The sequence below is a fragment of the Nerophis lumbriciformis genome, linkage group LG15, assembly GCF_033978685.3.
Source record: "Nerophis lumbriciformis linkage group LG15, RoL_Nlum_v2.1, whole genome shotgun sequence".
In the NCBI taxonomy this organism is placed as follows: domain Eukaryota; kingdom Metazoa; phylum Chordata; class Actinopteri; order Syngnathiformes; family Syngnathidae; genus Nerophis; species Nerophis lumbriciformis.
Genome location: NC_084562.2, coordinates 20,236,220 through 20,256,927, shown reverse-complemented (window position 1 = coordinate 20,256,927; position 20,708 = coordinate 20,236,220). Strand labels below are relative to the sequence as shown.

General features: G+C 41.8%; 1 protein-coding gene across 3 annotated transcripts; it reads right to left on the bottom strand.

Moving 5' to 3' along the window:
• Nucleotides 1-5,215: 5,215 nt before the first annotated feature.
• Nucleotides 5,216-20,441, bottom strand: LOC133615880 (WD repeat-containing protein 76-like). Of its 3 annotated transcripts, none has more exons than XM_061974739.1 (15): nt 20,278-20,441; nt 20,067-20,174; nt 17,445-17,528; nt 17,275-17,361; nt 13,391-13,452; nt 13,155-13,272; nt 12,971-13,075; nt 12,024-12,061; nt 11,798-11,951; nt 11,537-11,695; nt 9,997-10,112; nt 9,822-9,920; nt 9,600-9,752; nt 9,491-9,544; nt 5,216-5,582 (listed from the first exon to the last, which is right to left on the bottom strand). In XM_061974739.1, exons 1-15 carry the CDS (start codon nt 20,314-20,316, stop codon nt 5,327-5,329), a joined length of 1,632 nt encoding a protein of 543 aa, XP_061830723.1. In that variant the 5' UTR covers nt 20,317-20,441; the 3' UTR covers nt 5,216-5,326. The 3 variants fall into 3 exon arrangements, with proteins under 3 accessions (XP_061830723.1, XP_061830724.1, XP_061830725.1); XM_061974740.1 differs by having other exon boundaries at nt 12,974-13,075; XM_061974741.2 differs by having other exon boundaries at nt 20,067-20,171; nt 20,278-20,430.
• Between the last annotated feature and the right edge of the window lie 267 nt (nt 20,442-20,708).

Below are 20,708 nucleotides of genomic sequence, written 5' to 3'. Positions count from 1 at the left end.
CTCGGATCTTTGTATGTTGAGTAAGAGCGTTGTTTTCCCATACTCGTTTTTACTAGTTTAGCCATGATGGTATTTGCCTTTCCAAGCCTCCTGTCAAGTTCAACGTCAAGCGAGAGTTTATTGCTGATTGTCGAGCCTAGGTATATCAAATTATCTACCGTACTTTTCGGACTAAGTCGCAGTTTTTTTTTCATAGTTTGGCCGGGGGTGCGACTTATACTCAGGTCGTCAAAACTTTGACTTAAGACGCTCGTTACAGTCAAACAGCTGGAGTGTAATTAGTACAATACTTGGAGTATAAACACTTTGTAGGGCTCAACGACAGAAAAGACTGGCACATTCGGCAGAAAAAAGCTTAATGGACTATCTTCATTAGCCAAACTGTTTAATAAAGGGGAACATTATCACCAGACCTATGTAAGCGTCAATATATACCTTGATGTTGCAGAAAAAAGACCATATATTTTTTTAACCGATTTACGAACTCTAAATTGGTGAATTTTGGCGAATTAAACGCCTTTCTATTATTCGCTCTCGGAGCGATGACGTCACAACGTGAAGCAATCCGCCATTTTCTCAAACACCGAGTCAAATCAGCTCTGTTATTTTCCGTTTTTCCGACTGTTTTCCGTACCTTGGAGACATCATGCCTTGTCGGTGTGTTGTCGGAGGGTGTAACAACACGAACAGGGACGGATTCAAGTTGCACCAGTGGCCCAAAGATGCGAAAGTGGCAAGAAATTGGACGTTTGTTCCGTACACTTTACCGACGAAAGCTATGCTACGACAGAGATGGCAAGAATGTGTGGATATCCTGCGACACTCAAAGCAGATGCATTTCCAACGATAAAGTCAAAGAAATCTGCCGCTAGACCCCCATTGAATCTGCCGGAGTGTGTGAGCAATTCAGGGACAAAGGACCTCGGCAGCACGGCAAGCAAATGCGGCAGTTTGTTCCCGTAGACGAGCGAGCTAAACCCCCTGGATGTTTCTTGGCTCACACCGTCCCTTATGCCACTGAAGATGATCAAGAGAAGAATATCGACCCTAGCTTCCCTGGCCTGCTGACATCAAGTCCAAAACTGGACAGATCAGCTTTCAGGAAAAGAGCGCGGATGAGGGTATGTCTACAGAATATATTAAGTGATGAAAACTGGGCTGTCTGCACTCTCAAAGTGCATGTTGTTGCCAAATGTATTTCATATGCTGTAAACCTAGTTCATAGTTGTTAGTTTCCTTTAATGCCAAACAAACACATACCAATCGTTGGTTAGAAGGCGATCGCCGAATTCGTCCTCGCTTTCTCCCGTGTCGCTGGCTGTCATGTCGTTTTCGTCGGTTTCGCTTGCATACAGTTCAAACCGATATGGCTCAATAGCTTCAGTTTCTTCTTCAATTTCATTTTCGCTACCTGCCTCCACACTACAACCATCCGTTTCAATACATGCGTAATCTGTTGAATCGCTTAAGCCGCTGAAATCCGAGTTTGAATCCAAGCTAATGTCGCTATAGCTTGCTGTTCTTTCCGCCATGTTTGTTTGTGTTGGCTTCACTATGTGACGTCACAGGAAAATGGACGGGTGTTTATAACGATGGTTAAAATCAGGCACTTTGAAGCTTTTTTTTAGGGATATTGCGTGATGGGTAAAATTTTGAAAAAAACTTCGGAAAATAAAATAAGCCACTGGGAACTGATTTTTAATGGTTTTAACCCTTCTGAAATTGTGATAATGTTCCTCTTTAAATCTGCTGCTATAAAAACATTTGTTATTGCTTTAGCCCTGCCTGACTCGCCGAGGAGAGGCTGCTTGAATGCGGTGTTTGCACCACGCTCGTCTTTCTCGTCGTTGAAGCGATGTTCACTTGGGGGTGGTGACGCTTCAAGTGGGTTAGCATGTTTGACGTGTTGCCAGAAGCATACCCTACCGCTGCTGAAGAATGTCGGCGAACCGCTTTCGCTTTGTTGTCGTAGCCCGGTAGCTGCTGGCATGCCGTGTGTTGTGCCTCGCTGTGCATTGTTTACGCAACGTGCGGTACGCTACTTAATATGTCCGCGTGGAAACTCGTTCGGTACACCTCCGAACTGAACCGAAACCCCTGTACTGAAACGGTTCAAAACAAATACACGTACCGTTACACCCTTATTAAATATATGCTTAACTTATGGTTTCGAAGCAAGTTATCCATCAAATTATACACTATAAAAATGACTACTGTATTTTTCGGACTATAAGTCGCAGTTTTTTTCAGTTTGGGTGCGACTTATACTCAGGAGCGACTTATATGTGACATTATTAACACATTACCGTAAAATATCAAATAATATTATTTATCTCATTCACGTAAGAGACTAGACGTATAAGATTTCATGGGATTTAGCGATTAGGAGTGACAGATTGTTTGGTAAACGTATAGCATGTTCTATATGTTATAGTTATTTGAATGACTCTTACCATAATATGTTACGTTAACATACCAGGCACGTTCTCAGTTGGTTATTTATGCCTCATATAACGTACACTTATTCAGCCTGTTGTTCACTATTCTTTATTTATTTTAAATTGCCTTTCAAGTCTATTCTTGGTGTTGGCTTTTATCAAATATATTTCCCCCAAAAATGCGACTTATATATGTTTTTTCCCTTCGTTATTATGCATTTTCAGCCGGTGCGACTTATACTCCGAAAAATATGGTACATGCTTCTAAAGTGACAGCATTCATCTTGATAACAGGATTTTCAGCACCTTGAACGCTAACATTGGTCTTCTGCAGGCTGACTAAGTCCAAACTGTTCGCAAAACAGTCACTTAGACGTTGTAAGGCTTCTCTGGCGTTAGTAACGAGAGCAGCATGGTCTGCAAAAAGCATCTCTCGGATTAACACTGACCTACTTTTGGTCTTCGCACGTAATCTTGCCAGATTGAACAATGTGCCGTCAGACCGTGTGATGATCAATAAAAGCATCAATATCCAGGAAACTTTTCACCGAGGACCAACATTAAAATACAGTAGCATAGTAGGCCTTAGTCAGGTGTTGGCAACCTGCGGCTCTTTAGCGCCTGCCTGGAGCCTTTTCAAAAATGTATAAAAATGGCAAAAGATGGGGAAATGTATTTTTTGTTTTAGTAGTTTGTGTAGAGGACAACATGACACAAACCTTCATAATTGTTAGACATCCCACTGTTTGTATTAAACATGTTTCACTGATGAGAGTATTTGGTGAGCACCGTTTTGTCCTACTAATTTCAGCAGTCCTTGAACTCACCGCAGTTTGTTTACATGTACAACTTTCTCAGACGCTGCCACAGAAAGACATGTTTTATGCCACTCCTTTGTCTCGTTTTGTCCACCAAATGCGAACCACTCGCACGATTCGAACCGTTCCACCGTCCACACACTCCACTCACCTTGGACAATCTAACATTTTCCAGAAAAATCCACAAATTCTCGAATTTTCATTTCTTCCTGGAAAGTTTTCAGTTTCAACCATTTTTTACCATTCAGCAACAAAGGCTCTCTCTTCTTTTGTATAAATTCCCGGTTTCCCCAAAAATTCCAGGAATTTTGAACTACCCATTCTCAATTCAAACTGTTACCACGTCAACATTTTTCAACCGATTCATAACACTAAAGACAATTGTGCTAGTATCAATATTTTTTTTTAAATCCCGGTTTTCCCCAAATTCCCATTCAAATCAATGGACATATTCATTTTTCGATAATGACACTACTCTTCCGATATATCAAACGCAAAACATGTTTTCCATTTCCCCAAATTCCCGGTTTTCCTGGAATTTCCCGGAAGCTTCTCCCCATCGACAATGAATGGGCAATATACAATCTATTACATATCCCACATTTCTAATTCAATTCAAACCGTTCCACCGTCCACACCTTTGACAATCAAACTACCAGTTTCCAGAAAAATCCAGGAATTTCCAGTTTTCCAAAGCCATATTTTCAATTCTTCCTGGAAAGTTTTCAGAGTCCACATTTTTCAACCGTTTTTGACCATTCCACCTTCAAAACATTCCTCTTAGCTTGGACAACAAAGGTTCTTTTCTTTTGTACAAATTTCCGGTTTTCCCCAAAAATTCCAGGAATTCTAAACTACTCATTCTCAATTCACTCTCTTACCACGTCAACATTTTTCAACCGATTCCAAAAACTCCCACAACAACCGATTCATAACATTTAGGACAATTGTGCTAGTATCAATACTTTCAAAAAATTCCCAGTTTCCCCAAAATTCCTGAATTTTCAGGACATTCTCATTCAAATGAATGGACATATTCATTGTTCTATAATGGCATTACTCTTTCGATATATCAAACGCAAAATATGTTTTCCCTTTCCCAAAATTCCGTTTTCCTGGAATTTCCCGAAATCTTCTCCCCATTGACAATGAATGGGCATTACACAATCTACTGAATATCCCACTTTCTAATTCAATTTGAACCGTTCCAACATCCACACACTCTGTTTCCCGGTTCACGTACCTCAAGTACACACCAATGTTGGTCTCAGTACCAGACGATGATCAACAAGATACCTGAGCCTACAACACCTACTCCAGGATTTGAGCTCCGGAATTGCAGGTGTGTGGCTGAACCAAGGTAACATCCTATGCAGTCCTAAGAAGACACCAACCAAGGCTTGAAAAAGTGCTAGATGTCAGAGCAACAGGAAAAAAACAATGGAAAAGGAAGGAATTAACCTTGTACAGGCATAAATTAAGAATAGACTGTCAACCTTGAGGAGAGCTGAGGTGTAAAATGAAGGAGAGAACTAGATCAAACTTCTTCAAGTTTGCAAAAAGCCTTTTTTACAAAGGACAAAAGTGGCGAACTCACAACATCAAACAAAGATCTTTGAAGCTGACCTCAAACAGAACCAGGAATTGTAAGAAGACATCTCATGAGAACAACACCAGCATGGAGCTGAGGCCAGAGAGTCTACTGGAGAGGAGGTGAAGTGATGCCAACCAGTGATGGAGATGGACGTCCTGGACTATCAAAATCATTCACCATCACCTCTATAAGCAGGTAAAGTTGGGAAAACAATCAATTGAAAAAGAAAGCTACCTTTTCTGAAAATATGTCTTGTTCCTCTTTCTTCTCCACAGTACATGAAGCATCAGTGAAGAGTCTCTGAGGGGCCTGTCCATCACCTGCAGGTAAGAACTTTAACACACACACAAATGTACTTAAAACTCTGCAGTTATTAGAATAAAAATGTTTAATTTTAGTGTTAACGAAGAAGTACACAGTGTTAGATTTTAGTATGGAGTGTTTCCCAGAGATTGACAATTTGTGTTTTAATGGGGTCAATCAGAGAAGAGGTGCAGGCGTCCTGACGCGTTGCCGCCCAGGAATGCGTTCCTGGTGGGGTGGAAGGCGGTGACGGACTGCACGGTGTGGAGGAGCTCGTCGTCTTTGAAGGACTGTAAGAGTCGGCCGCTCTCGTGGAACACCTGCACCTTGCGCGGCCAGGAGACGCTTCCCACTATGAGACAGTTCTCCTGTTTGGGGTCCCACACGGCCGACAGCTTGGACAGCCAGCGGCCCGTTTTCATGTTGTGGCTGCAAATGGACGAAGACAAATATGGTCACAGAAGACTTGAATACGCAATCCAATCAGGCTTCTCAAAAATAGAAATAATCTGATAAGATAAAATATGAGACCCATGTTCCGTTCCATTGCAGTTAGCATGTCTGGTTCCGACTAGAGCGAGTAACGCAGCGTGTTTCCAGTTTCGTATTTCCAAGTGGAAATCTGAGTGGCTCAAACACGCGGGGAAAAAGCATGTAGCTGCTTTATCTAGTGGAGAAAACCATAAAATACAGTTCTATTAAAGCAGGGATGTCCAAAGTGCATCTCGAGGGGCCATTGTGCATCTGCAGCTCATGTTCCATTGTAAAAGTAAAAATGTGTTAATGAGATATTTTCCATACAACTCAAATTGTATTTGTAATTTACAAACCCCGTTTCCATGAGTTGGTAAATTGTGTTAGATGTAAATATAAACGCAATGCAATGATTTGCAAATCCTTTTCAACCCATATTCAGTTGAATATGCTACAAAGACAACACATTTGATGTTCAAACTGATAAACCTTTTTTTTTTGCAAATAATCATTAACTTTAGAATTTGATGCCAGCAACACATGACAAAGAAGTTGGGAAAGGTGGCAATAAATACTGATAAAGTTGAGGAATGCTCATCAAACACTTATTTGGAACATCCCACAGGTGAACAGGCTAATTGGGAACAGGTGGGTGCCATGATTGGGTATAAAAGTAGATTCCATGAAATGCTCAGTCATTCACAAACAAGGATGGGGCGAGGGTCACCACTTTGTCAACAAATGCGTGAGCAAATTGTTGAACAGTTTAAGAATGTACATAAAATGTACATTAAAATAAAGGTGGGATTTACAATATTAACTATGAACAAGAAAACACTGAATATTAACATATGAACTTCGCTCCTTTTACTTTTCAAACCACGCAAAACAACAAATGTAAAAAAACAGCAAAATATGAATGCAAAGTGGAAAACACCTACAATATATTATCACGTAAAAATATGCTTCCGTATCTCTTTCGGACACGCATTTCGGAGATAAACTATTCAAAAGGGTTGAGTTTTCTCGTTTTTGACAGACATTATGGGGGCAGTAAGGGTGCCAAATAACTGTGTTCGGAGCACAAGACCTAAAACGGCAGGTTTTAAGTTTCATTTGGGTGGAGGGAGAGGAGCCGCACCCACACTTTACTTTGTACTTCTTGCTAGTCCTAACAGAATTGCTGTTGTGACATCCAGTGGACACATTTAGAACAGCAGTTTCTTTCATTCAACAAAAATACAGCTCATTTTAATACTTGGCAAACTCATCACGCGGGCCGGATAATACCTGTTCGCGGGCTGCTCTATAGCAGTGTTTTTCAACCACTGTGCCGCGGCACACTAGTGTGCCGTGGGAGATTAATGTAATTTCACTGGGTTGTGAGTTTTTCCTTGCCCTGATGTGGGATCTGAACCGAGGATGTCGTTGTGGCTTGTACAGCCCTTTGAGACACTTGTGATTTAGGGCTATATAAATAAACGATTGATTGATTGATGACCTATTTGGGTTAAAAATATTTTTTGCAAACCAGTAATTATAGTCGGCAAATGATATGTTGTTGTTGAGAGCTGGGCAGAGTAACCGTGTAATACTCTTCCATCTCAGTAGGTAGCAGCCGGTAGCTAATTGCTTTGTAGATGTTGGAAACAGCGGGAGGCAGTGTGCAGGTAAAAAAGGTGTCAAATGCTTTAACCAAAAATAAACAAAAGGTGAGTGCCCATAAGAAAAGGCATTAAAGCTTAAGGAAGGCTACGCAGAATTAAACTAAAACTGAACTGGCTACAAAGTAAACAAAAACAGAATGCTGGACGACAGCAAAGACTTACTGTGGAGCAAAAAAGGCGTCCAGAATGTACATCCGAACATGACATGACAATCAACAATGTCCCCACAAAGAGGGATAAAAACAACTAAAATATTCTTGATTCCAAAACAAAGTAGATGCGGGAAATATCGCTCACAGGGAGACATGAAACTAGGGCTGCAACAACTAATCGATTAAAAATCGATTATAAAAATAGCTGGCGATTAATTTAGTCATCGATTCGTTGGATCTATGCTGCAACATTTACAAACAGCTGAGAAACAATAATCAAAATAATAGGGGTGTAACGGTACGTGTATTTGTATCGAACCGTTTCGGTACGGGGGTTTCGTTTCGGTGCGTAAGTGTACCGAACGAGTTTCCACACGGACATAAGTAGCGTACTGCACGTTGTGTGAACAATACTCAAAATGCCGGACATTTGAGGCATTTAAGAAACTCCGCAAAAGAGGACATGTCCGGTGAAAAGAGGACGTATGGTCAGTCTATCCTAGCCCGTTAGCTGCTAGCAAAAAGAGACTAGCAGCGATCGGGCTAGGTCCTGACCATACGTCCTCTTTTCACCGGACATGTCCTCTTTTGCGGAGTTTCTTAAATGCCTCAAATGTCCGGCATTTTGAGTTAGGGTTGCGTGTGTTTTCAATGTACGTTCAGGGTTAAGAAGGTTAAAAACACAACAAATTGTGTGCGCAGCAGCATTGGTGAGGGAGGGGGAGAGACAGAGAGAGCGAGAGAGTTGTGATAAATGTGCATGTGTCGCCAGGCTCTGCTTTTTATCCATAATTTAATTTTTTATTATCTATAGCAGGGGTGTCAAAAGTGTGCATTTTTGTAACATTTTCCTTGTTTTATTTGGCAAGTTGAAAGAACATGGCGCCAGCATGCTGTTTTTTTTTCAATAAAATACTGGAAAGGATAGAAATGTAGTTTGTCTCTTATCCGATTAATCGAAGTAATCGGCCGATTAATCGATTATCATATTAATCGTTAGTTGCAGCCCTACATGAAACTGATACAGGAAAATACCAAAAAAGAGAAAAAGCCACCAAAATAGGAGCTAAAACACTACACACAGAAAAACAGCAAAAAACTCAAAATAATGTGGCAGGTCGTGACAGTACACCTACTTTGAGACAATGGTTGGTTATGGTTTAAAGTCATATCCAACAATTGCGACAACGACTTTTTACTGCATACTTGCCAACCTTGAGACCTCCGATTTCGGGAGGTGGGGGGGTGGGGAGTGGGTGCGTGGTTAAGAGGGGAGGAGTATATTGACAGCTAGAATTCACCAAGTATTTCATACACATATATATATATACACATATATATATATATATATATACATATATATATACATATATATACATACATCCTGAAAATATGCAAACAAATCTGTGTTTAGATAATTGATACTTCAAACTTGCATAAATATAACATGAATATAACAACTTGGCTTCTGAGAGCTTCAAATTGTAATGAATAAAATGGTAAAGTTGTTGATAAACAAGCAATTTTAATAATTAAATATGGTCATTTTAAATGAATTATTATGATGATTTAAAATTAATTATTTCAAATGTGTTTATTTAGCAAAATATTGTAAAAATGTATTTCGTTTTTTGTTTTTTTAAATTAATAAACATATTTATTTTTAGGTAAGATAAACATAATAATACAATTTATCTCTAGTCTGGATGATTTAGTTCTTGTCACCCTGTTGTCCTCCCGTCTGAAAAAAGGCTGTCCTCACTCAGGTCCGCATGGAGCTGGATGGGGCGTGGCCTCCAGCTCCGGCTGAAAATCGGGAGATTTTCGGGAGAATATTTGTCCCGGGAGGTTTTCGGGTGAGGCGCTGAATTTCGGGAGTCTCCCGGAAAATTCGGGAGGGTTGGCAAGTATGTTTTACTGTCAACTGAGTTTCGTTTTTTAATTATTTCTGCTGGTGGTGTGCCTCTGGATTTTTTCAGCGGAAAAAATGTGCCTTGGCTAAAAAAAAGGTTGAAAAACACTGCTCTGTAGTAACTGAACGTACCTGATGGACGTCAGCAGAGGGGCTTCAGAGGTCAGGGAAGACGTGTCATAGACCCTGTCCACAAACAAGAGATCATTCAAATGTCCACAAGAACAAGAAAAGAAAGTACCTTATGTGGTTGTCCATGCAAGAGGTGACCACTCTGTTGCCCGTGCAGGGTGAGAAAAAGCAGCTGGATATGCTTAAAGAGTGACCACTCAGCTGGCAGACGGGCTGGCTTTGATTCTTCTTCAGACTTCGGCTGTCATAAACGCTCACCTCCCTGCAGACCCATGGATTCAGGGCGTTAGTGATGAAACATTACGAAGAACTGGACTTAGTCCATGCCTACCTGTTCTTTGCCACTACAAAGTACTGCTGCTGTAGAGGATGAACGCTGACACAGCGTAAAACCTTGGGGTCCAGCGAGTGGAAAGACTCGTGTGAGGTTCTGCAAATCCACAGCAGTGGTTAGCTCTGATTACTTGGAAACGGGCAGCGGAGTGCAAATATTTGAAAACACATACCCTGGGGTACGTCTGTCCACGATGGCAACATTTCCGTACCAGTCCCCGACCACCAGGGTCAAACAGTCATGTGACAGGAAGTCGAAGGTTTTCAGGCCCTCTTCAACGTTGTACACCTACAACACAAACAACTCATTTAAGATTGCTTATTCTGTACTTCTAAGCCTGGGAAGCAGAGTTAGAGCAAATCCTATAAACAGGGTTCGTACGGGTGCTTAAAAAAACCTTGAAAATGCTTGGATTTGAATGTTTTCAAGGTTTGAAAAGTGCTTGGAAATGTTCATCATATTTCTCAGCAGTCTGACTCAATAGGCTAATTATAAAATGGAAAAAAATAAAATAAGTTTCCTTAAAAATGAAAGCTACACGCTTGATCTTACATTAGCCCTTACATTAGGTTTTTGTCAAGCCAGATCCTTCGCCCCCGAGAGGACAGTGGTGCATCTGTCCATCATGCCTGAAGGTTGTCGTTTTAATGAACATTGGATGGAAATGATTAGTCCATTATTGGACTTGTTTGTATGTGAAGGTCATGTCATGTATAATTTGTAACCTTTTTCACAACTTAGAGCGGAGTTAATATGAATGATTTTGTAGCTTTTACACAACATGGTTGTATGCATTTCTTGCTCTATTATATTTGTTGTCTACTTAACTTGTCTGGCTACCTCAGTGAAAGCAAAAAAAAGTTAACTTTGGTCTTTTTGTTAATTTGTTATCATGGCCACAGTATAAGGCTAGATATGCTTAATGACTGAGGTGTTGTGAAACAAAAAATATGTTCGTTTAATTTATTATCTTTATATTAATGTAGAACAGTTTTGTTAATAAATGAGTGAAATTGACATTTTGATGGTGCGTGTATTTATATCACGATTCACACAAATACGGTGTGAATCAATCCATGCTGTTCGATGTCATTGAGTGCTGTAAGTAAGAAAAAGAACATGTGATGTGAAAAACACAAATGAAGACACGTTTGCAAACACCAATGACATTGAATAGTCTACAGAAACACTGCTTCATTTTCAATGTTTAGCAATCAATGTTTATTTATATAGCACTAAATTACAAGTGTCTCAAAGGGCTGCACAAGCCACAACGACATACTCGGTTCCCACATCCGAGCAAGGAAAAACTCAACCCAGTGGGATGACAATGAGAAACCTTTGAGAGGACCGCAGATGTGGGTGACCCCCCTTTTCTATGCCCCATTCAGTTAAGGATAACTGCGGGTGCAATGTTAGGCTTAGGTTTCAGCAGATTTTCCGTATTTCTCCTACAGACAGCATTTGGTGACCTCAAACAACAAGGCTATGGATTGATTCACACTGGTTTTCACCTTTTGAAGGGTACTGGAAAAACTGATCTTGAAAGTCATTAAAAAGTGCTTGATTTTGGCCATGGAAAAGGTGTACGAACCTTGTATAAAGTTCTACATCAACTTGGAATTATCTCCTGGATGAGGAGAAGTGGCATTTACATTTGGACTATGAGAGGAAGCAAGAGAGAACAATAACGATAAAAAAAGAGGTCCAACCTCATCGAAGGCAGCCTTCTCCACATCCATGCAGCGCAGGGATCCGTCGTAGCTGAGACTCAGCAGCTGTGTGGAATGCGCCCTGGAGAAAGCCAAGCAGCCCACCGGGCGACTGTGGGGCTCAAAGAGAAGAACGCCATCATCTCCCCAGTCTTCACCCTGAGGAAAGACCAGTAGAAGGTTAAAAAAAAAAGGGGGTAAATACTGCATATACCTGAGTCAATATTGTGAACATTGATGAATAGAAAAACAAAAACGTACCAAACTCCAGAGGCCGACTTTCCCTTTCTTGTCGCCAGCGGCCATTAGCAGACTTGTGGAAGAAGGGTGGAAGGCTGCTGAGAAGATGCGGTCCTTCACCACTTTGGCCACTCGGTCTTCACTGATCCTCATCTTCCCCAGCGTGGAGCAGTACCTTCAAACAAGAGTCCGTCAACGATCGCTTGGTCAACTACTTGGTGTTGTTAATCAAAAGTTAAACTCATACTTTGACAAATTAAGTTCTCCTATTTCTTTTGGCGAGACCTGATGAGAAAGAAAATACCCCCAAAATAAATTTGACATATGCATTACTTCTTAAATTGTCATAATTAGTAGAGATGTCCGATATTAAATTTAAAATGTAATATCGGAAGTTATCAGTATCGGTTTCAAAATTATCGGTATCGATTTAAAAAAGTAAAATGTATGACTTTTTAAAACGCCGCTGTGTACATGGACATAGGGAGAAGTACAGAGCGCCAATAAACCTTAAAGGCACTGCCTTTGCGTGCCGGCCCAGTCACATAATATCTACGGCTTTTCACACACACACACAAGTGAATGCAAGGCATACTTGATCAATAGCCATACAGGTCACACTGAGGGTGGCCGTATAAACAACTTTAACACTGTAACAAATATGCGCCACACTGTGAATCCACACCAAACAAGAATGACAAACACATTTCAGGAGAACATCCACACCGTAACACAACATAAACACAACAGAACAAATACCAACAGAACAAATACCCAGAAGCCCTTGCAGCACTAACTCTTCCGGGACGCTACAATACACCCCCCCCCCGCCCAACCTCGCCCACCTCATAGTCTCTCTCAGGGAGAGCATGTCCCAAATTCCAAGCTGCTGTTTTGAGGCATGTTAAAAAAAAATAATGCACTTTGTGACTTCAATAATAAATATGGCAGTGCCATGTTGGCATTTTTTTTTCCATAACTTGAGTTGATTTATTTTGGAAAACCTTGTTACATTGTTTAATGCATCCAGCGAGGCATCACAACAAAATTAGGCATAATAATGTGTTAATTCCATGACTGTATATATCGGTATTGGTTGATATCGGAATGGGTAATTAAGAGTTGGACAATATCGGCAAAAAAGCCATTATCGGACATCTCTAATAATTAGTCAATGTAGCAAATGAGTTCTACCACATCAGAGCAGAGCTGGAGAAGCTGAGGTGGCAGTTTGCTTCCTTCGGCCATGTTGACAGGCTCCATAGACAGAGGCCCTGCAGGCTTCTTGGCCCACACATCCTTGAAAAGTGCACACAACAAAGAATATGGAATATGCAAAAGAAGACAAAAAAAAGGGCAAAGCTGCAAAAGGAACTACCGGTCCTGGTACACTCATGCTGCTGGGTTCTGGGGGAAGGGTCAGGACCTGTGCTGTTATGTTTTGGAGACGCAGGGACTTGCGAGGCGGCGGCACTTCTTTGACCTCTGCATGTGACCTGCCCCCACACAAGTGGATACACAACAATGATTTACAACTGGCTTGTTTGAACCGGAATGAAGAAAAATAATCCACAAATATAAATTGGAGAAAAAAGCGGAATCAGCGAATCGCACCTCGCAAGACCCCTCTGCGATGGCTGCCGCTTCGCCGACGACTGTTTCAACTCCTCGGAAGCCTTCAGAGAACAGGAACAATTAACGTCTTTATTCATCGTATGTGGCTGTTAAGATGATAGATATGTACGGCTCAAAGACGACAGAAAAACGAGACAGTCTACTCTTGTCAGTCATTTAGAAGACAATACGTGGCATTATCATAACTCTCCCCAAAAAATACAGCTTTTGTTGAAAAATGTTTGCATTATAATCAGGATAACTTCCTCTTTGGTGCCATCCGGCCAAAGGCTTTTATTTTATTTTTAAAAACTGTGAACATTTATTCATTAAATATGGAGAAGCAGCTCACAGGAAATAACCGGTCTGCTCTCCAAGGTAAATGTTGGATGTACATTACTTGATAAAACTACTACCGTATTTTCTGGACAATAAGGCCGATGAATGGTCTATTTTTGATTTTTTTTTTCTCATATATAAAGCGCACTGAATTAGGGCGCATTAAAGGGGAACATTATCACCAGACCTATGTAAGCGTCAATATATACCTTGATGTTGCAGAAAAAAGACCATATATTTTTTTTTAACCGATTTCCGAACTCTAAATGGGTGAATTTTGGCGAATTAAATGCCTGTCTATTATTCGCTCTCAGAGCGATGACGTCACATCGAGAAGCAGTCCGCCATTTTTTCACTTTCGTCGGTGTGTTGTCGGAGGGTGTAACAACACGAACAGGGACGGATTCAAGTTGCACCAGTGGCCCAAAGATGCGAAAGTGGCAAGAAATTGGACGAAATGTGTTCAAAATACGAGGGTGTGGGGAAAGCCGACAAAATGGTCACACACTTTACCGATGAAAGCTTTGCTACGACAGAGATGGCAAGAATGTGTGGATATCCTGCGACACTCAAAGCAGATGCATTTCCAACGATAAAGTCAAAGAAATCTGCCGCCAGACCCCCATTGAATCTGCCGGAGTGTGTGAGCTATTCAGGGACAAAGGACCTCGGTAGCACGGCAAGCAATGGCGGCAGTTTGTCCTCGCAGACGAGCGAGCTAAACCCCCTGGATGTCTTGGATGATCAAGAGAAGAATATCGACCCTAGCTTCCCTGGCCTGCTGACATCAACTCCAAAACTGGACAGATCAGCTTTCAGGAAAAGAGAGCGGATCAGGGTATGTCTACAGAATATATTAATTGATGAAAACTTTATTCATTACTCGCGGTTTTACGTAAATTATTATACATAAACTGTGTTTACCATTAATTTAGCTTAAAAACATTCATTTTTTTCAATCATTCGAGTACATTCGGGTAGTCTTGTGTAATGCAATATTTTGTGTTTATTTAGGTATGGTTAACCTGAGTGCTGAAATCATGGAAAAATATATGTTCTTAGCGCGCCTGAAATGGGCTGTCTGCACTCTCAAAGTGCATGTTGTTGCCAAATGTATTTCATATGCTGTAAACCTAGTTCATAGTTGTTAGTTTCCTTTAATGCCAAACAAACACATACCAATCGTTGGTTAGAAGGCGATCGCCGAATTCGTCCTCGCTTTCTCCCGTGTCGCTGGCTGTCGTGTCGTTTTCGTCGGTTTCGCTTGCATACGGTTCAAACCGATATGGCTCAATAGCTTCAGTTTCTCCTTCAATTTCGTTTTCGCTACCTGCCTCCACACTACAACCATCCGTTTCAATACATGCGTAATCTGTTGAATCGCTTAAGCCGCTGAAATCCGAGTCTGAATCCGAGCTAATGTCGCTATAGCTTGCTGTTCTATCCGCCATGTTTGTTTGTATTGGCATCACTATGTGACGTCACAGGAAAATGGACGGGTGTATATAACGATGGTTAAAATCAGGCACTTTGAAGCTTTTTTTAGGGATATTGCGTGATGGGTAAAATTTTGAAAAAAACTTTGAAAAATAAAATAAGCCACTGGGAACTGATTTTTAATGGTTTTAACCATTTTGAAATTGTGATAATGTTCCCCTTTAAGGAGTCATATTTTTATTTATTTTTTTAAATTGAAAAGACTTCTTTGTGGTCTATATAACATGTGGTTCTTTGGTCAAACTGTTGCATAGATGATGTTTTACAGATCATCTTCAAGCCGCTTTCTGACAGTCGCTCATCCGAAAACACCGGAAATGTGTCTGAGCGGAACTCTCTAATAACTAAAGTTCCTTGGGTGAATAATGTAAACTCACTACACCGGTATGTTTTAGCGCTTTCATGGCGAGTTTACTGACAGATATAAGTAAGAACTTTACAAAACGTTATATTAGAAATGGCAACAGCGGAGGATGAATGTCCCATAACAAGATAGAGAAAAATAAGCTTATCGACTACGGTGTCTCCACGGACTACAAAGGCGGACGCGCGCAATTTTTCATTAATTATGCAGATCCCAAATACAGATCAGACGGTAAGAAAAGTAGCTTTTGCATAATATTGCGGAACAAAACGCCAGATAATGTCTTACCTAATAAACACACACCATAATATTACTCGTATGTTGATGCACATCAAGCGGTGCGGCTATATAGCTTACCAAAGTCGTAATAAAACATTTTGATGGATTTTTGCGCGCTGTGTGTAATGTTCTATATTTTCAATGGAACATATAAAATGTTGGTGTTTACTTGAGTCCTATTGCCATCATAGTGCAGTCTACACATATCTCTTATGTGTGACTGCCATCTACTGGCCACACTTATTGCACCATGTACAAAATAAAATTGCTTTGAGGTCAGTAAGCAAAACCAGAAATATTCCGTACATTAGGCGCACCGGGTTATAAGGCGCACTGTCGTGTTCTGAGGGGAAAAAAATTATTTTAAGTGCGCATTATAGTCCAGAAAATATGGTATTTATTTGTAGGACACTATTGTACTGATTTTTAAACAATATTCATTATGTAAAACAGGAATTCTCAAAACTGTGGTACGCACGCTCCATCTAGTAGTACGCCAGAAAATCTAATAAATATTCAGTGTTACTGTTCAAACTGCGTGTAGTTTTACAGTGGCCAAAAATATTAAACATACTTGTTAAATAAAACCTCTTCCTTGTTTTTAATGAATATTTAGACCTACTACCTTAATGTATTCTAATGTTGGTCATTAATACTTGGAGTGTTTTCTGAGGTGGTACTTGGTGAAATAGTTTGAGAACCACTGATCTAGCAGTGTGTTTTTCTTATTTAAAAAGGCATTTGTGTTCCATGTTATGGTCGTGTTTTGGGGGGTGCCCAAACCAGAATGATTTATTTGAAATTCCCTTAATTGGGGAACATTTATTTGATATACAGCCTCAGCGTAGAAGCAGTCAACTGTAAACCAAGAGAATTGGAAGAAATCAGGGATTCAAAGACAGTGTTTCTTGTTTACAGACGGCCAAAAAGAGGCATTTGTCTATTAGAGCAGTAGAGGTGGGAATCTTTGGGCATCTCACGATTCCATTAAAAATGTATTATTGATGCAGTTTAACATTTCTTTTCATTTCACTAAATAAGAGTATCACTTGCGACTTAGAAAAAAAACTGCATTTGTCATAAACAAATAAAACATAACATAAAACATAACATAAATTAATTACCACATTTATTAAATTAATGGAAAACTGGAACATAAATGACCTATAATAAAACGAGCTGGTCAGATCTCTTGCTGAGGTGGCTTGCTGCAGTCAATTTTAAAACTGGATTACTTAATTTACAGTAAATAAATCGATTATTCAAGTTTACTAATCTATTTTATAATTGTCCATGACCGAATTGCGATGCAACTACAAATCGATTATTCCCCCCCACCTCTAGTCATGGGACATCTGCAAGGACAGCCTTCAAACATCATTCTTACAGGATTATGCTTGTCTACCTGAAACAGATTGATAGCAGAGAGGAAGGCTTGATTTTGCCTGATGTTTTCCAAACGCTCCAATTCATAAGCTGAAAGTCCTTTGTCCTGTTGAACAAAAAAAAAACGTGTGTATCACTGATCAAATTAACTTTCACTCATCTGGAGGGAAGTCCTACTGCAGTACTTACATTTGTAACTTTCTTGTCGTTTTCCGGAACTGAAGCATCGTCTTGTTCGTCCTCCTCGTTTTCTATGTTGCGCTTTTTAGAGACCTTCAACAATAATGAATGGTTATTACTTTGACAAGTTAATGGGGGCAGGGGATGTCAGTACATGTTGCACAATCTAAAAAGCCACTTTTGCAAAGGTATTACAGTACCTCACAAATGTGAATAGTGTACACCTTTCACTTTTAAGCAAGCATTTTTATTCAAGGAGATGTTCAAGGGAAAATACTATACAACAGAGGTGTCAAAGTCGATTTCATATGTTCCCCATACTAAAGTGTTACCATGTTTTTTTTATTGGTGTATAAAATGAACCGTGCATGAACATCACCTTGTTCAAAGAACAAAACCAACACAGTGCATAAACTCACAACAAATTACACACCTGCAAATCAGTCTGACTTCTGCTGTTGCCGTATCCGTAATACGCCGATAGGGAGAAGTTTTTATTTACACGATGAGTCGGGTGTGTCTTGACCTCCGCCGAACCCCTGAGCTTGACTCACCGAACCCCTCGGGTTCCATCGAACCCAGGTTAAGAACCACTGCTCTAACCACTAGGCTACAGAGTAGGTGCTTAGATTGCTAATAAGTGACAAGTTTGGCACACAACAATGGCGATGAGGATGGCATAGTGTTCCCCTGGATTTTTTTCAATGAAAAAAAATATCTTCAGTAATGCGGACGATGTATCGATCCGTTGTGGTGAAGAAGGAGCTGAGCCGGAAGGCAAAGCTCTCAATTTACCGGTCGATCTACGTTCCCATCCTCACCTATGGTCATGAGCTTTGGGTTATGACCGAAAGGACAAGATCACGGGTACAAGGGTGAGAAGCTCTGCCATCCGGGGGGAGCTCAAAGTAAAGCCGCTGCTCCTCCACATGGAGAGGAGCCAGATGAGGTGGTTCGGGCATCTGGTCAGGATGCCACCCGAACGCCTCCCTAGGGAGGTGTTTAGGGCACGTCCGACCGGTAGGAGGCCACGGGGAAGACCCAGGACACGTTGGGAAGACTATGTCTCCCGGCTGGTCTGGGAACGCCTCGGGATCCCCCGGGAAGAGCTGGACGAAGTGGCTGGGGAGAGGGAAGTCTGGGCTTCCCTGCTTAGGCTGCTGCCCCCGCGACCCGACCTCGGATAAGCGGAAAAAGATGAATGGATGGATGGAAGAAAAATATGCATTGTAGAGATGCGCGGTTTGCGGGCACAACCGCGGAGTCCGCGGATTATCCGCGGATGAAAAAAAAAAAAATTAGATTTTATCCGCGGGTCGGGTCGGGTGGTTCAAATTATTTAAAAAAATTAGATTTTAAATAGATTCAGGCGGGTGGCAGTTAAACCAATTCGGAAATATATATACATAGTTAAATGTTGTTACCCACATACGAAAAACAAGCAGGCACCTGCTGCATATGCCACAACAGAAGAAAAAAAAAAAAAGAGATGGACACTTTTACGGAGCGGAGAAGGGACGCCTCGCCGGGGTCCGGGACCGAGGCCCCTTCCCCCGAGAGGGCCCCACCGGGAGCCGTAGCTGAGGCGATCCGCGAGAAGGGCCCGACGCACGTCCAGGGTCACCACCGCACCGACACCCCGCCTCGTCCGCCTTCGCCGCAGCCGGCATCACGCGCAGCAGGTAAGCAGCTTACCTGCCCGCCACCCCGGTGGCCGGGGGCTCGTAACAGGGGTCACTCCGCGCGCTCCGCCAGCGCAGCTTACCTGCCCGCCACCCCTGTTGCCGGGGGCGCGTAACAGGGGTCACTCCGCGCGCAGTGCGCTCACGAAAGGGGTGGGGCTCACCCTGGTTGATATAGACAGCAGCTAGGACGGTGGCCATGGAAGTTGGAACCCGCTAAGGAGTGTGTAACAACCCACCTGCCGAATCAACTAGCCCTGAAAATGGATGGCGCTGGAGCGTCGGGCCCATATACCCGGCCGTCGCCGGCAGCGAGACGCGCTTGGAGGTGCGCTCAGCGCGGCTCCCATATGATTGCGCACTGGTGTGCGTCTGGGTCGTGACAGCGTGGCACGCGAATGTCTGTGCTGCATTGGATCAGTCTCCTTTCTTTAACAGGCAAAAGCTTTATAACCTCACTAATGCCTTGCATCGTCTATATTAGATATATAACAACGGGCGGGTGCGGGCAGATGCGGTTCTGATCAAATGTTAGATCGGGTGGATTGCGGATGGTTGACGACTTTCTGATGCGGTTGCGGATGAAATAATTGCCTATCCGCGCATCTCTAATGCATTGGCTCAAAAAGGTTGAAAAACACTGGTTTAGTTCACCGCATGTCACTGCACAGCAGGTAAGAAAAGTTGTTTTTGCATAATAAAAGCAGAGCAAAACTGATTTAAATGTAAAGAAAACAAAGATTCAACAGAAGTTAATTTTCAGTTGCAATCATTACTCTCACAAAAGTCCTCTCTTTCGGCTTCCAACAGGCCAAATTATGCAAATGAGGCAATTACGTCATTGGGCGACTTTTACGAGCTCCAATAGCTGCTCTCCTTACTGAGAGGTGGGCAACACCGTCATAGTGTTTGATAACAATGGCGTAATTTACAGCAATGTGTGTCCCACCTGTCTCCTGGGTGGCGGGGGAGCAGCAGGGGAGTATCGAAGGCGTTTGGGTGCCAAGACTGGTCGAGATGTGCGGACTCCCTTCATCTGGACCGGGGTCGCCTCCTGCTAAATTAACAACGTCAAATTACGCCACAATTACGCTACGTATGAAAACACAGCAAACACTACATATACTAATTAGTTCCACCACACGACAAACAACCCTTACCTTTTCTGCAGGTTGGTGCTTTAGACGTCTCGTCTCCATGTCCGTCAAAAAGTGAGTTTTTTTAATATTATTCTGGATAAAAAGCTCCTCAGCTGAAAGTCGTGTGCGGTAATTGAGTAACACATCAAGTTGGCGCCTTTTAATGTTTTGTAACCAGCGCCGGCACCGGAAGTTAAATAGTTACATGTGTTGTAATCGTCATGAAAAGGGCGGGGCTTTAGCTACTTTTAACCAATGGCCGTCCTAGAATGTAAGCGTCACTTCCGCGTACAGGATCTCTTCAGCGGGAAGACCATAGACATCTTATAAGCTGCTGTGACGCGAGAAATTCGGCCGCCATCTTGAAGTGGTGATGAGGAGCCGGGCTGGCGTTCAGCGTTTTCCTGCTCAAATGAGTGGACTGTTGAAAATAGGAATCGGGGGATTTACTT